Source organism: Balaenoptera borealis (genome assembly GCF_965194805.1).
Source record: "Balaenoptera borealis genome assembly, chromosome: 3".
NCBI lineage: Eukaryota > Metazoa > Chordata > Mammalia > Artiodactyla > Balaenopteridae > Balaenoptera > Balaenoptera borealis.
In genome coordinates, this window is record NC_138866.1 from 74,034,422 (window position 1) to 74,050,592 (window position 16,171).

Consider the following 16,171-nt stretch of genomic DNA (forward strand, 5'->3'; position numbering starts at 1 on the left):
CAACTCTGTTCTCCAGGGAACAAGCGAAGAACGATTTCACTCAATTGTTAAAACTTTGTAATGTGATTTGAGAACCATAAGGGACAAGGTAGGTAGTGGCAGATAAATACAGATGAAGGGGGACCTTGTTATCCTATCTGTAGGCAGCAAGAGGATGATGAAATAACAATATTGAATGAATGGATATATGTACAGCATGATGCTCCACCATTCATTAAATATTTACTGAGTACCAACTATATGTTAGACGTAAAACAAGTCCTTGTCTTCAAGAAGCTTACAGTGAAGTGGGGAAGGAAGGATTCATTTCATTCTACTTTATTTTATTTATTTTTGATCAATATTTTAAAATTGAAGGATAGTTGATTTAAATTTCTGCTGTACAGCAAAGTGATTCAGTTTTATATATATATATATATATATATATATATATATATATATATACATACACATATATATATATACATTCTTTTTAAAAACATTTTTTTCCATTATGGTTTATCATAGGATATTGAATATAGTTCTCTGTGTTATACAGTAGGACCTTGTTGTGTATCCATTCTATATATAAAAGCTTACATCTGCTAAGCCCAACCTCCCAATCCATCCCTCCCCCAACCCCTTTCCCCTTGACAACCATCAGTCTGTCCTCTATGTCCATGATTCTGTTTCTGTTTCATAGATAGGTTGTTTTTGTCATATTTTAGATTTCACAGGTAAGTGATATCATATGGTATTGTCTTTCTCTTCCTGAGTTACTTCACTTAGTATGATGATCTCTAGTTGCATCCATGTTGCTGCAAATGGCATTATTTCATTCTTTTTTATGGCTGAGTAGTATTCCATTGTATATATGTACCACATCTTCTTTATCCATTCATCTGTCAGTGGACATTTACGTTGTTTCCATGTCCTGGCTGTTGTGAACGGTGCTGCTATGAACATAAAGGTGCATGTATCTTTTTGAATTAGAGTTTTGTCTTGAGTGGGATTGCTGGATTATATGGTAACTCTATTTTTACTTTTCTGAGGAAACTCCATACTATTTTCCACAGTGGCTGTACCAACTTACATTCCCACCAACAGTGTAGGAGGGTTCCCTTTTCTCTACACCCTTTCCAGCATTTGTTATTTGTAGAGTTTTAAACGATGGCCGTTCTGACTGGTGTGAGGCAGTACCTCATTGTAGTTTTGATTTGCATATCTCTAATAATTAGCAATGTTGAAGATCTTTTCATGTGCCTATTGGTCATCTGTATGTCTTCTTTGGAGAAATGTCTATTTAGGTCTTTGCCCATTTTTTGATTGGGTTTTTTGTTGTTGAGTTGTATGAGCTGTTTGTATATTTTGGAAATTAAACCCTTGTTAGTCACATCATTTGCAAATATTTTCTCCCATTCTGTAGGTTGTCTTTTCATTTTGTTTATTGTTTCCTTTGCTGTGCAAAAGCTTTTAAGTTTGATTAGGTCCCATTTGTTCATTTTTGTTTTTATTTCTATTGCCTTGGGAGACTGACCTAAGAAAAGATTGGTATGATTTATGTCAGAGGACGTTCTGCCTATGATCTCTGCTAGGAGTTTTATGGTGTCATGTTTTATGTTTAAGTCCTTTTGAGTTTATTTTTGTGTATGGTGAGAGGGAGTGTTCTAGGAAGGATTCATTTTAAATTTGAAGTGTGTCAGTGTAACAAATAGGTGTTGGGGTAGAAAAATTGAGGGCAAGAGGATCTGTGCAAATAGAATGGTCAGGGAAGACTTCTCTGGGGAGTGACATTTATGGTGACATGAACTGGTGAATGAACTGAGCTCATCACAGTCAAGGCCGGGGGAAAAGCAACTCTCCAGAGGAAAGAACAAGGGCAAAGGCTCCATGTTGGGGAAGAGCTGGTGTATACCAGTACCAGAAGGAGGTCAGTGTGTTTGGAGGATGGTGGAGGAAGGGCAAAGGCAGGAGCTGCTGCTGGACAGCTAGATCTGGGCCAGACAAGACAACTGCAATCAACTGGGTCTCTCTTAGAAAATCAAATGCTCTTGAAATCACCAAAGGACACTGGGGGTTAAGGTAAGGCGTTTGAGTTTTATTTGAAGATTAAAGGGAAGCTACTAATGAGTTTTACGGAAGTGACCTGACCCCATTTATGTTTGATAAAGATCACTCTGGCTGCTGTGGGAGGAAGGACTGGAGGTGGGCAAAAGAGGGCTCAGGAGATGGGTGAGGAGACCATCACAAGTCATCCACGACAGATGCTGGAGACCTGAACCAGGTGGGAGCAGTGGAGATGGAGAGAAGAAGTTGATACTAGGATTTGTTTTAAAAAAAAAAAATGATAGAGGTTAAATGTATATGTTCCTTTTCAAAAGTGACAGAGGTGCTATAAACTTGAAAGTCTCCGTGAATCACTGAAGGCAGCCCCTATGCCATGTCTTCTCCCACAAAGGGACCAATGGGCACCTTGGAATCAGATTGGGAGTTTCCTTTAGAAAGGGAAATGACCATGGACTCACTAAAGGGCGTTCCTTTCAGAAGACTCCTTCTGAAGTCATCCTCTCTAAAGGAGAGTAGGTGAGTGGCTTCTCCTGGTTCTGTGAGCATGGCAGAGCAGCTCCTGTGGCCAGAGAAAGCCTTCCAATCTCTTTGAAAGGCGATGTTGGAAGTCACTGGTGTGTGTTGAAATGGTGAAAGGCTGAGTGGATACGTGTGTGCACGCACACATGCGCTTGTGTGAGACCAGCCTGTCTGCTATACCCCCTTTCTGTGTAAGGACTGGATTTCAGGGACCCTTTAGGAGAGAAACAGGTAGGCCCAATAACAGATACTAGAATTGATGTCAATACAGAAAATGGGGATTTGCATAATTAACTGAAAAAATAAAAAAATATGACCACATGTAGCCACATATCTCCATGGGTTTGTGGAGCAGTTGATATATTGGTTACAAATAGATAGATGGATGGCTGGATGGCTGAATGAATGAATGAATGAGTTTATTTCACAGCAAGGGAATTTGGAATAGTTTGTTTTGTGGTCTGAACAAAGCTAGATACTATATCTAGCTTACACCACATATCTGTAATTTACCTTCTACTATAGAAGGCCTTAGACCCTTTACATCTGCAATGTGAATATTCTGAGATTCCTAAAATAGTGTAACTCTCAAGTATCTAATGCAATGTTGGAGAAAGATAAAGGGAGAGCACTAAAGGAAGTAAGTTGGGCACTGAGACCAGAAGTCTGCAGTGTGGTGTAATAATAAAATGGGAAGGAACATTACCATTTATAGTCCCTATTGCTCTATAAAAAGGCAACATCCTAAGAATGTTGTTTGTTGAGCAGCGTGTGGGAATTTAAGACTGGAGAAGCTGGGACGGGGCTAAATTCTCTTTTTAAGAAACATGTCGGTAGCATCATAATGGGGTAGGTAGGGAGGAACCCAGAGGCAGAGAATGCTGGAACCAGTGGGCAGAGTCATGGAAATATGGAGAGGGCATGAGAAGATTGGAGATGAGAACCGAGACAGCCAATGGAGATTTCTGTCCTGCTGTGATGTGACCCCCGATTCAGGCTTGGTCCTAGGCAAAGCTGTTAAGTTGGCCAAAGTTGTCTTCCCACCTCTCTTCCTCTCTGAGTCTACATCCCCCCTGGCAGTTCTTTCCCTGCCACATGCTTCCACGCTGTCCTCAAGGTGAGCAGATCTGTACACTGGAAGTGCACTCGACCTGGAACTGGAAGGTCTGGATTCCCGTTCTGACCCTGCCACTCACCAGCAGTGGTGTGATCTTAGGCATGTCCCCTTAACCTCGGAGATTCTCAGCTTCCCCTGTTGAAAAATGGAGATCAAAATATTAGGTACTGCATCTCAAACAACTGTTATGAGGTTCAACTGATACGATGCTTGCTAAGTGCTTTTTAAATATTATAATCTCTCTACTTATTATAAAGGCCTGTTGCCCCTCTACCCTCGCCAAATGAACTGTACATTACTCAAAATGAAATACCTGCATTTTCCTCTTATCTGTCATCCTCACATCCTTTAGTGTGAAGTCCTCAGCCAGCTTTTGGCAGAATTATATGTAATTCTCAGCAGGTTGTGTGCCATTATTAATTTTGGCTCGAAGTGCTTCTCATGGGGATTTTAATTGTATTTTATTTTAAATTTTTTTATTAAACATTAAATAAATACTTACGTGTATTTATAATCTACACGTAAGATAAAAGGACAACCATAAAATGAACACAGATGTACCTACCACCCAGCTTAAGAAATAGGACACCAACACTGTTGATGGTCTGTGTGTGCCCTCTCCAACTCCATCTTCTTTCCCCACTTGAACTAACTGCAGTCCTGAATTTCTTGAGCTTATCTTTCCCTAGCTTTCCTTTATAGTTTTACTATATGTGTATATGTTCCTAAACAATATATTTTTATCTTTGCACATCTATTTATTTATTTATTTGGGGCTGCATTTGGTCTTCGTTGCTGCACGCAGGTTTTTTCTCTGGTTGCGTCCAGCGGGGGCTACTCTTTGTTGCAGTGCGCGGGCTTCTCATTGCGGTGGCTTCCCTTGTTGCAGAGCACGGGTTCTAGGCACACGGGCTTCAGTAGTTGCAGCACATGGGCTCAGTAGTTGTGGCTCGGGGGCTCTAGAGCGCAGGCTCAGTCGTTGTGGCGCACGGGCTTAGTTGCTCCACGGCATGTGGGATCTTCCCCGACCAAGGCTCGAATGCGTGTCCCCTGCATTGGCAGGCGTATTCTTAACCACTGAGCCACCAGGGAAGTCCTCTTTGCACATTTTTGAACTTTATATAAATGGCATAAAATTGTGTATATTTTTTTGTTACTGTAATATTATGTTTCCGACAGTCATCCATGTTAAAGTATGTGGTTATCATTCATTCATTTTCACTGCTGTATAGTATTCCACTATGTAACATTGCTTTTTCCATTACTTTGTGGAGAGGCATTTGGATTGTTTTCAGTTTCTTCCCCCAATTTCTAGCAGTGTGGCTATGAATGTTTTTGAACATGTCTCTTGGACACACATGCAAGAGTTTCTCCAGGGCACATGCTAGATTTAGTGGTTTTAGTAGATTGTGGGTTATGCAGATCTTCAACTTCATTAGATAATATGAAATTGTACCAATTTATGATTTCACCAGCAATTTATGAGAAGTGAAATCATAATAATAATGTGTCTTGCAATTCATCAATATATTTCTCCTTTTATTATTAAAGTCTTTATTTTTTCTCAGTACAGTTTTATTGTTTTCAGACTTGCATATTCAAGTCTTAAAAATCTTTTGTTAAATTCATCCCTAAGTATTCCATATTTTTTGGTGTTGTTGTAAATGTTTTTTTAAAAAATTCAATTTCTGATTGTTTATTGCTAGCATATAGGTTAGCGTATAGGCTTCTCTATAAGAATCTTGTATTCTACAAACTTACTACACTTATTCATTAATTCTGGGAAGATTTTTGGGTAGATTCCTTAGGATTTTCTACATAGATGATTATATCATTTGCAAACAAAGACAATTTTACCTCCTCCCACCCCCCAAACTGTGTGCCCTTTTTTTCTTTTTATTGAGGTACAATTGACAAATAAAATTGTAAGGTATTTAAAGTGTACGATGTGATGATTTGATAGATGTATATATTGTTAAAGGATAACCCCAGAGTTAATTAACATATCCATCACCTTACATAATTACCTTTTTATTTTGGTGAGAACGTTTAAGTTCTACTCACTTAGCAACTTTCAATTATACAGTACAGCATTATCAACTATACCCACCACATTACACATTAGATCCTCATACCTTATTCATCTTATAATTGAAAGTTTGTACCCTTTTACCAACCTCTCCCTATTTTCTCCACCTCAGCCCCTGGCAACCACTTTTCTACTATCTGTTTCTATTAGTTCAACTTTTTGTTGTTGTTGTTACACATATAAGTGATATCGTGCAGTGTTTGTCTTTCTCTGTCTGGCTTTTTTTACTTAGCATAATGCCCTCCAGGTTCATCCATGCTGTCACAAATGTCAGGATTTCCTTCTTTTTTTACAGGATGAATGATATCCCATTATTTATATATACCACATTTTCTTTATTCATTTATCTGTCAATGGACTCTTAGGTTATTTCTATACCTTGGCTGTTGTGAGTAATGCTGCAATGAACATGGGAATACAGATAACTCTTCGAAAAAATGATTCTGTTTCCTTTGGTTGTATATCCAGAAGTGGGATTGCTGGATCTTACGATACTTCTATTTTTAATTTCTTAAGGAATCGCCATACTGTTTTCTATGGTGATAGTACCAGTTACATTCCCACCAAAAGTGCATGAGGGTTTTCTCTTCTCCACAACTTTGCCCACATTCGTGATCTCTTTTCTTTTTAGTAATAGGCATCTTAACAGGTGTAAAGTGATATCTCATTGTGGTTTTGATTTGCATTTCCCTGAGGTTTAATGATGTGAATCACCTTTTCATTTGCCTGTTGGCCATTTGTATGTCTTCTTTGGAAAAATGTCTGTTTGGGCTCTTTGCCCATTTTTAAATTGGGTTGTTTATTTTTTTTGCTATTGAGTTTATGTGTTCTTTGTATATTTTGGATATTAACCCCTTATCAGATATATGGCTTGCAAATACTTTCTCCCATTCCATAGGTTGACTTTTCACTTTGTTGATGGTTTCATTTGCTATGCAGACACTTTTTAGTTTGATGTAGTCTCACTTGTTTATTTTGCTTTTGTTGCCTTTACTTTTGGTGTCATATCCAAAAATCATGGCCAAGACCAGTGTCAAGGATCTTACTCCTTATGTTCTCTTCTAGGAGTTTTAAGGACTCAGGTCTATGTTCAATCCATTTTGAGTTGATTTTTTGTGAGTAGTATAAGATAGGGGTCCAGTTTCAGTCTTTGGCATGTGGATATCCAGTTTTCTCAACACCTGTTGAAGACACTATCCTTTACCCATTGTATATTCTTGGCTTCTTTGTTAAAAATTAATTGACCATATATGCATAAGTTTATTTCTGGGCTCTCTGTTCTGTTACACTGAGTTTTTATGCCAATACCATATTGTTTTGATTACTATAGCTTTGTAATATAGTTTGAAATCAGGAAATGTGATGTCTCCAGCTTTGTTGTTCTTTCTCAAGATTGCTGTGGCTATTCAGGGTCTTTTGTGGGTCCATACAAATTTTAGGATTGTTTTGATAAGGATTGCATTAAATTTGTAGATTGCTTTGGGTAGTATGGACATTTTAACAATATTAATTCTTCTAATCCATGAACACAGGATATCTTTCCATGTATTTGTGTCCCCTTCAATTTCTTTCATTAATGTCTTATAGTTTTCAATGTACAGATCTTTTACCTCCCTGGTAAAATATATTCCTAAGTATTTTATTATTTTTGATACTATTGTAAATAGGATTGTTGTCTCAATTTCTCTTTCTGATAGTTTGTTATTAGTGTATAGAAATGCAACCCATTTTTGTGTGGTGATTTTGCATTGTGCAACTTTACTGAATTCGTTTATTAGTTCTAACAGTTTTTTAGAGGAGTCTTTAGGGTTTTCTATATATAATATGTCATCAGCAAATAAAGACAACCTTACTTCTTCCTTTGCAATTTGGAGTCTTTTTATTTCTTTTTCTTGCCTAATTTCTCTGGCTAGGATTTTCAGTACTATGTTGAAAGAGTACTATAAAAGTGGAAAGAGTGGGCATCCTTGCCTTGTTCCTAATCTTAGAGGAAAAGCTTTCACCGTTGAGTAAAATGTTAGCTGTGGGCTTGTCATATATGGCCCTTATTATGCAGAGGTAGGTTCCCTTTATATCAGCTGAACAGACCAATTACTAGTAAGGAGATTGAATCAGTAATCAACCCCCCCAGAAAAAAAAGGAAAAAAGAAAGAAAATCCAGGACTAGATGGCTTCACTGGTAAATTCTACCAGACATAAAGAAGAATTAATACCAGTCCTTCTTAAACTCTTGCAAAAAAGTAAAGAGGGGAAAATACTGCCAAACTCATTTTGTAAGGCTAGTATGACCCTGATACCAAAGCCAGACAAGGACACTACAAGAAAAAAAGTTATACCTAATATCCCTGATGAACACACATGCAAAAATCTTCAAAAAAGTTTAGCAGGGGCTTCCCTGGTGGCGCAGTGGTTGAGAATCTGCCTGCCAATGCAGGGGACACGGGTTCGAGCCCTGGTCTGGGAAGATCCCACATGCCACGGAGCAACTAAGCCCGTGAGCCACAACTACTGAGCCTGCGCGTCTGGAGCCTGTGCTCCGCAACGGGAGAAGCTGCGACAGTGAGAGGCCCGCGCACCGTGATGAAGAGTGGCCCTCGTTCGCCGCAACTGGAGAAAGCCCTCGCAGAGAAACAAAGACCCAACACAGCCAAAAAAATAAATAAATAAATAAATTTATTAAAAAAAAAAAAAGAATCTACCTAACTTAAAAAAAAAAAAAAGTTTTAGCAAACTGCATTTAACAGTACAGTAAAAGGATCATACACCATGATCAAGTGAATTTATTCCATGGATGCAAGATGGTTCAACATCCACAAATCAAGAAATGTGATACACCACATTAACAAAATGAAGGATAAAAATCAAATGATCGGGACTTCCCTGGTGGTCCAACAGTTAAGACTCTGCGCTCCCAATGCAGGGGGCCGGGGTTCGATCCCTGGTCAGGGAACTAGATCCCACGTGCCGCAACTAAAGATCCTGTGTGCCGCAACGAAAATCCTGCACACTGCAATGAAAATCCCACTTGCCGCAACTAAGACCCAGCGCAGCCAAATAAATAAATAAATAAATAAATAAATAAATAATTTTAAAAATCACATGACCATCTCAATAGATGCAGGAAAAAGCAGTTGACAAAATTCAGCATCCTTTCATGATAAGTCTGCATGCCTTTTATTTCTTCCTCTTACCTATTGCATTGGCTGGGATCCTATAGTACAATGTTGAGTAGAAGTTGTAAAGTTCTTGTTCCTAATCTTAGGGGAAAGTATTCAGTCTTTCACCATTTAGTACTTTACTGTAGGTTTTTCATAAGTATCCTTTATCAGCTAGAGGAAATTCTCTTCTATCTTAGTTTGCTAAGATATCTCTTCTATCTTAGTTTGCTATCCAGTTTTCTTTTTTTAATCATGAATGGGGGTTGACTTTTGTTAAATGCTTTTTCTGCATCTATTGAGATGATCATATGGTTTTCTCCTTTATCTGTTAGTATAGTGAATTACATATGATTGACTTTTGGTTGTTGAACCAATCTTGTAATTGTGGGATAACCTCCACTTGGTCAAGGATGTATTACCTTTTTGCTATGTTGTTGGAAATAGTTTGCTAAAGTTTTTTTAAGAATTTTAAAATCTATGTTCTGAGGAATATTTGTAACTTCTTTCTTGTTAATATGTTTGTCTGATTTTGGTCAGGATAATGCTGGCTTCATAGGTTAATCTGGGAAGTGTTTCTTCCTCTTCTGTTTTCTGAGAGTTTTATAGCATTGGTATTATCTCTTTTTAAAGTAATTAGTAGAGTTAACCATGAGGAAATCTGGGCCTGCACTTTTCTTTTTGGGGAAGTTTTTAACTACAAATGCAATTTCTTTAAAAGATATAGGACTGCTAGAGTTATCTATTTTATTTTGGGTAAGCTTTGGTAGCTTGTGTCTTTCAAGAAATTTATCCATTTCATCTAAATTGTCAAAAACATTAACATAAGTTGTTCATAATGTTCCAGTATTACTTTTTAATGCCTATAGAATTCATAGTAGTGTCCACTTTCTTATTCCCCTTATTGGTAATTTGTGTCTTCTCTCCTTTTTCCCCTACTTTCTCCCAACCTCAAGTCCAGCAGAGAGACTCTTCCACCAGTTCCCACAAGTATCTCAGAATTGAGACTTGTTTGGTTTCACTGGCCTGATTTTAGTGATATGGCCATTCCTGAGACAATAACCATGGTCATGCTCTGACTGGTTAGGGATGAAGTCACCACCACCCCAGCTACATGAACTGAGAGGGGGAAGGGCCTTACTGAGAAAGATCAGGGACCTACTACTTTAAGAATGGGAAATGGATGCAGGCAGATAGAAAGTACATATGGCCATTACAGCATTTATGGTTTTTTTCCTAATATAAAGAAGTCTAAAACTTTTACATAGCCAAATTTGTAAACTTATTTTTATATTTCTTCCATCAAAAAAGCTCCCTACATGTCTTTAATAAAATAATTTTTACCTAAATTTTCTTTTTCGTGGTTTATATCTATCTACTTAATTCATCCTGAATTTATTTCAGTTTAAGAGATGAGGTGAGGATCTAACAACTTTTTCTTCAAGGTCCTAGGTAATCTCTTCATTTACCTTCATTTATTCAGCTTATTCCTTCAGTAAAACATAGTACCTGACACTTAACATGGTTCTTAACTTTGTACCAAACCCTGTGCTAAGCATTCTAACATATACTAATACATTGATATTTATAAGGTTTCTATGCGATAGATACTATTATTATCTCCATGTATATCTGAGATACAAAGAAATATTGCTTACTCAAGATCAAATGGCTAATAGGTAGCTGAGATCTGAACCTAGGTTTCTAGTAGCTGTTCTCAGTCTTTGTGCTATACTGCTTCTAAGAATCGTTGATGTCCACAACATGCCTTGCAGCTACTACCTTTGCAGCTAGTAGGCTTCTGCTGTACCCGTGCATATTATTGTTCCTACCAGTTGGCTTGTACCAAGAATCAGTTGTTTGTTTCTAAACCTTGATGTAACAGTTGGACTTGTTCCTGTAATGACATTTTAACTAAATAAAGATAAGCCAATGAAATACGAGTATAAAAGCAAAGCTAGTTCTATGAAAATGAAGTCAGTTCCTTTCAATAGATTCCATATTGGAATCTATTGAAAAAAAATTGACTATTGAAAAAAAAAATTGTTGACTGAGGTGTGGGCAAGGAATGTGAAGACTGGAAAAAGACAAACAAAAAGCGAAAATTCTGGAATTCTGCTCACAGATAGTTTCTTAAGCATCTTTACAATTTTTGTGCTGCTGAAACCAATCTTGAAATTTCATATTATGAATGTGGTTTAAACAAGAAAGACTACAACAGTCATTGTATTCATTCTCAAAGAAAAGGATATTTATAGACTAGTGAGTACATATGTGTTTCTAGGTTTTAATTTCAAATAAATATTTAAGGCATGTATCACATTCAAATTGATATTCTGCTCTAACCTTTCCCCCACCCAAATAACCAACTACGTACTAGACCCCAAGCTTTTTTAAAGGAAGTCTTCTAATGTGGTTAGCCAGTAGTCTTGGCATCATTTATTGACTTGACCTTCTTTACTGATTAGAAAGTCTACCTTAATCATCTATTAGATCTTTATGTCTACTCTGCATTATCTTTCTAGAGTATCCAATTCCACTGTTGTATTTGTTTGTTCTTAAGCTAGTGTTTTAATACCTGATCCTTTCTTTGTTCAACATTTCTTGGCAATTCTACCTCATTAATTTTTCTGTATATACAATATTTCTGAAGCCTATCATGAATATATTCTTACTGAGAATATTTTTTATCAATTTTGAAATATTCTAGTGAAGAAGGTATGCTAAGTTTATAATTATAACTTAAAAATGAGGCAAGATTAAGAAACTCAGATATAGGCTAGGGTCAGAAACATTAAGACATACCAGACGTAGCTGTGGTACGCTGAGCTTTCTGTACTCTGAGAAGACTGCGTGAGCCAATAATGATGCATGTGAGAAACCACTGTAGATTAGAGGGCATGCTGAAAACTGTCTAGGAGGGAATAGTTCATGGAGATCAGGACAGAAGCTGCATTTGCAGAGGTTCAGGCAAGGAGGTAACTTCCTCCCCTCCTCTCAGGTCCAGTACATCTTTGTAAGAAGAGCTTGTTCACCTGCTCCCTAAACACCTGCTTCACCTGTTTGTTCCTCAGGGTGTAGATGAAGGGGTTGAGCATCGGAGTCACCATGGTATTGAGCAAGGCCACCACCTTGTTCCTGTCCTCGCCCTGGCTACCCTTGCCTGACTGGACATACATGAAGATGCAGCTGCCATAGAAGAGAGAGACAACAGTGATGTGGGAGGAGCAGGTTGAGAAGGCTTTCTGCCTCTCCTTGGCTGAGGGGTTGTGGAGGATGGTATGGAGGATGTGGCCATAGCAGATGGCCTTCACAGACAGAGTGCCCAGTAAGCTGAAGTTGGCCAAAATAAAACCCAGAAGCTCAATCAGACTTGTGTCCGCACATATGAGTTCCAGGAGTGGAAAGTTGTCACAGAAGAAATGATTAGTGATATTGGGGCCACAGAATGGCTGCTGAAATATAATGAAACTTGGAACGATGATGATAAGGAATCCTGTCATCCATGAACAAAGAACTAGCTGGACACAGACCCTTTTGCTCATGATGGTGACATAAAGCAAGGGTTCACATATGGCCACATACCTGTCAAAGGACATCACTGCCAGTAGGTAGAATTCTGTGGTTCCCAGGAAGAAATAGAGGAAAAACTGAAGAAAGCAACCTGCCAGGGAGATGGTCCTGTATCTTGTCAGGATGTTGGACAGCATCTTGGGGAAGATGACCGAGGTGAACCAGATCTCCAGGATGGCAGAGTTGCAGAGGAAGTAGTACATGGGGGTGTGGAGGCGCCTGTCCATGAGGGTGAGGACCACGAGGAGGTTTCCCAGTAGAGTGAGGAGGTAGGTCAGGAGGAGCCCCAGGAAGATGAGCATCTGCAGCTCACAGGCACCTGAGAGCCCCAGGAGGACAAACTCGGTGACAGTGGTGTGGTTCCCCATGGCTCCTCTGACCTCTGCGGGGGATGGCCCATCAGAGGTGTGCTGCACCAGGAGTCGTGATGTTCTGGGGATCTGAGGATGTTTGGAATTGATAGGAAAAAGTGGTGAGTGTTGCATTTTGAGTTGAAGGATTCCTTTATTTTTGTTTTACAGAGCTCCCTTGGGGCTATCTGTCTCATGTATGGTCCCTGTTATGTCTCTGTGTTAGAGGCGAGAGTGGTGTTGCAGGGGGGCCTAAGTAAGGCCCCAAACCAAAAATTATTCTTGCTTACTTTTGTTAACCAAAATTTTATTTCTGATTCCTCAACAATTACTTTGCCTCTAACATTATACCCTGCTTTCACTACCTTTCATTTTTATCTTTATTCTAATAAGGGTCTTCCTCCATAAGTAGTTCATATTTGAGACTGGTAACCTTTTTGCTTAACTTAGCCATTCACTACACAGATCCATTTCCTCAGGTAAACTGATTGAGAATGCATAGACACTCTATTGCTAATTCAATATTACCTGAAAATTTGATGCCTTTCACTAGTATTTGGATTAATAAAAAGACAAGAGGAAATCTATGAGAGAAAAGTACAACTCTTACCAATCAAAAAGAGAAAAATACAAGTAATGTATGCACAAATAAAAATTCCTTAGTGGGAGTTTGGTATTTAAGATTCTTAATGATCCGTCCTCATATGATATATCCACAGTCTCTTTTGATTACATCCTCCTGTGGGCTCAAGATACAATAAACCCTTTGTGATTTTTTTATTCTTTATCTATTTTATGCACCTATGTTTTAGCACATGGCATTCTTTCAACTTGGAATCATCAGCCTTTTCAAATCCTATTTATCCTTTAAGTCTCTCCTCAATAAGTGCTGTCATTTCCATGAAGCCTTCTCTTTTGAATGCCTGAGTCTCTGTATCTCTCATAGTTTTATTATATATCACTCAACTTTTATTGTATTTTATGGTTGTTTTTCATTGTTGCTCAAAGATGTCTTTATTAATCTTTGCATTTTATATAGCTCTTAGAACAACTTTCTTGAAATAATCAGCTTTAGTAAACATTTACTGAATGAGTGAATAACACCTCAGATGTCTGTGAGATGGATTTGGTGTTGTCTGACACAGAATAGGTTGAGGACATGTTGCTTATGTAGTACTTCCTAGAGGACAGTAGCCTTGCAGAGTAATATGTCAAGTAGTACGTTAAAATGACCCATCTGAAGAGGGTTTGCTTTTCCTCATTAGAACGTGGAGATGTCTCCCCACAAAGATTCTCTAAGGGGAAACTCTCCATCTTTGAGACAGTCTGGAGTTTGAGCTAGTAAAGGGACAGAGGTCTGTTTGGGTCTGCTAGAGTGCTTCCAGCAGCAAAACAAAACCAAAACAACCCCCCCCGCGCCCCCCCAAAAAAACCCAAACAGGACTTCCCTGGTGGCGCAGTGGTTAAGGATCCACCTACCAATGCAGGGGACACGGGTTCGAGCCCTGGTCCGGGAAGATCCCACATGCTGTGCAGCAACTAAGCCCGTGCACCACAACTACTGAGCCTGCGCTCTAGAGCCCACGAGCCACAACTATTGAAGCCCGCACGCCTAGAGCCGGTGCTCTGCAATAAGAGAAGCCACCGCAATGAGAAGCCCACGCACCGCAACGAAAGGTATCCCCCTCTCGCCGCAACTAGAGAAAGCCCACGTGCAGCAACGAAGACCCAACACAGACAAAAATAAATAAATAAATTTATTTTAAAAAAACAACCCAAACAAACAAACAAACCCAACAAGAACAACAGCAAAAAACCCCAAACCCTAAAAAAGATCTCTTTTTAAATGTCCGCATCCCTGGAAGTTTCCTTCCTTAAGCATTATCAACTATTCCCTTAATGATCAGGCAGAACTGTAGCAAGAATCATTTACCAGTCACTGGAGAATAAGATTGGGACCCAGTTTAGGTACCTGGGATGAAGGAGATGCTAGGGGATATTAGTAGAGAAGATGAAATGGTAAACTGTATAAACTTTCTCTTTTTTTATGGTTTTACCTTCTCTTCAGCACAGGCTGCACTATTCAAAGTTATTCCACAAACTACTATTGTATATAACATTTGTTGACAGTTACTAAAGAACACAAAATAGTTGATCAGCCTCTGAGGATGTAACTAAGGGCTATTCCCCAGGGGTTATTTTGAGGCTCAATATTGCTTAGATACTCAGCGACTTGAAAAAGAGTTCTCTGTAGCCCAATCATTTGGTTCAAAGGTGAGCCCAGGCAGCCAAGAAACTTACCCAGCTCTTTCCAGGACAGAAGCAGGACACAACATGAATGTGATACCCAGACACATCATCAGGAGCTAATAGAATGAGTATCATTTAGGCGAAGTCCTGGTGGGACACATTGGAAGAGAAGTGGGAATAGAGACTAAGATGAGGAAGAGTTCGATGGGAGTGGAAGGCAAGGAGAAAGCTCTGGGTTCATACTGAATCATGAGCTTAGCGCAGATAAACCATGAAAAGACATTGTGATTAGTCTAAGGATATAGCTCATAGACAGGGCTGCTGATAAACTTCTGTTTTTTTCCTGTATCAAATGGGAGGTCAACAGCCAGGGGGAGGGGCTTCCAGATACAAAGGGAAGGGGTCCACTTCATGAATTCAGGTATTTCTCCTTTTATCCTTCAGGCTTGGTGAGTGAAAGGGGAGACTTGCCTGGCAGCCTGAGAGCCTGGGCATGGCTGCACCATCCACTCACACCATTCATTGTTTTTTTTTTTTTTTTTTTTTTAATTAATTTATTTAATTTATTTATTTTTGGCTGCATTGGGTCTTCGCTGCTGCGCGCAGGCTTTCTCTAGCTGCGGCGAGTGGGGGCTACCCTTCTTTGTGGTGTGCGGGCTTCTCATTGCGGTGGCTTCTCTTGTTGCGGAGCACGGGCTCTAGACGTGTGGGCTTCAGTAGTTGTGGTGCATGGGCTTCGGTAGTTGTGGCTCGCGGGCTCTAGAGCGCAGGCTCGGTAGTTGTGGCGCACGGGCTTAGTTGCTCCGCGGCATGTGGGATCTTCCCGGACCAGGGCTCGAACCTGCGTCCCCTGCATTGGCAGGCAGATTCTTAGCCACTGTGCCACCAGGGAAGCCCCATTCATTGTTTTAAGGGTCAGTCATGCAGTGGCCAGTGGGAAAGTCTCTGTGGATGCCCTGGAGGTTCGTCTTGCCTTCTGGATAGTTCTAGCACACTTAGAAGGTGGGTGAGATCTTCTCCTTCTAAGGAAAAGCATTAAGAGTTTCACCCAAACTTGATGCTCTCCAGAGCT

At 39.3% G+C, this 16,171-nt stretch overlaps 2 protein-coding genes across 2 annotated transcripts in view; one reads left to right on the forward strand and one right to left on the reverse strand.

The window, feature by feature from the left end:
- Positions 1–16,171, forward strand: part of OR6J1 (olfactory receptor family 6 subfamily J member 1) — a 90,981-nt gene that overhangs the window by 37,214 nt on the left and 37,596 nt on the right.
- Positions 1,427–12,970, reverse strand: LOC309626020 (olfactory receptor 6E1-like). The gene has a single exon (XM_082386260.1). The coding sequence runs from the start codon at positions 12,865–12,867 to the stop codon at positions 11,893–11,895; it is 975 nt and encodes a 324-aa protein (XP_082242386.1). The 5' UTR covers positions 12,868–12,970; the 3' UTR covers positions 1,427–11,892.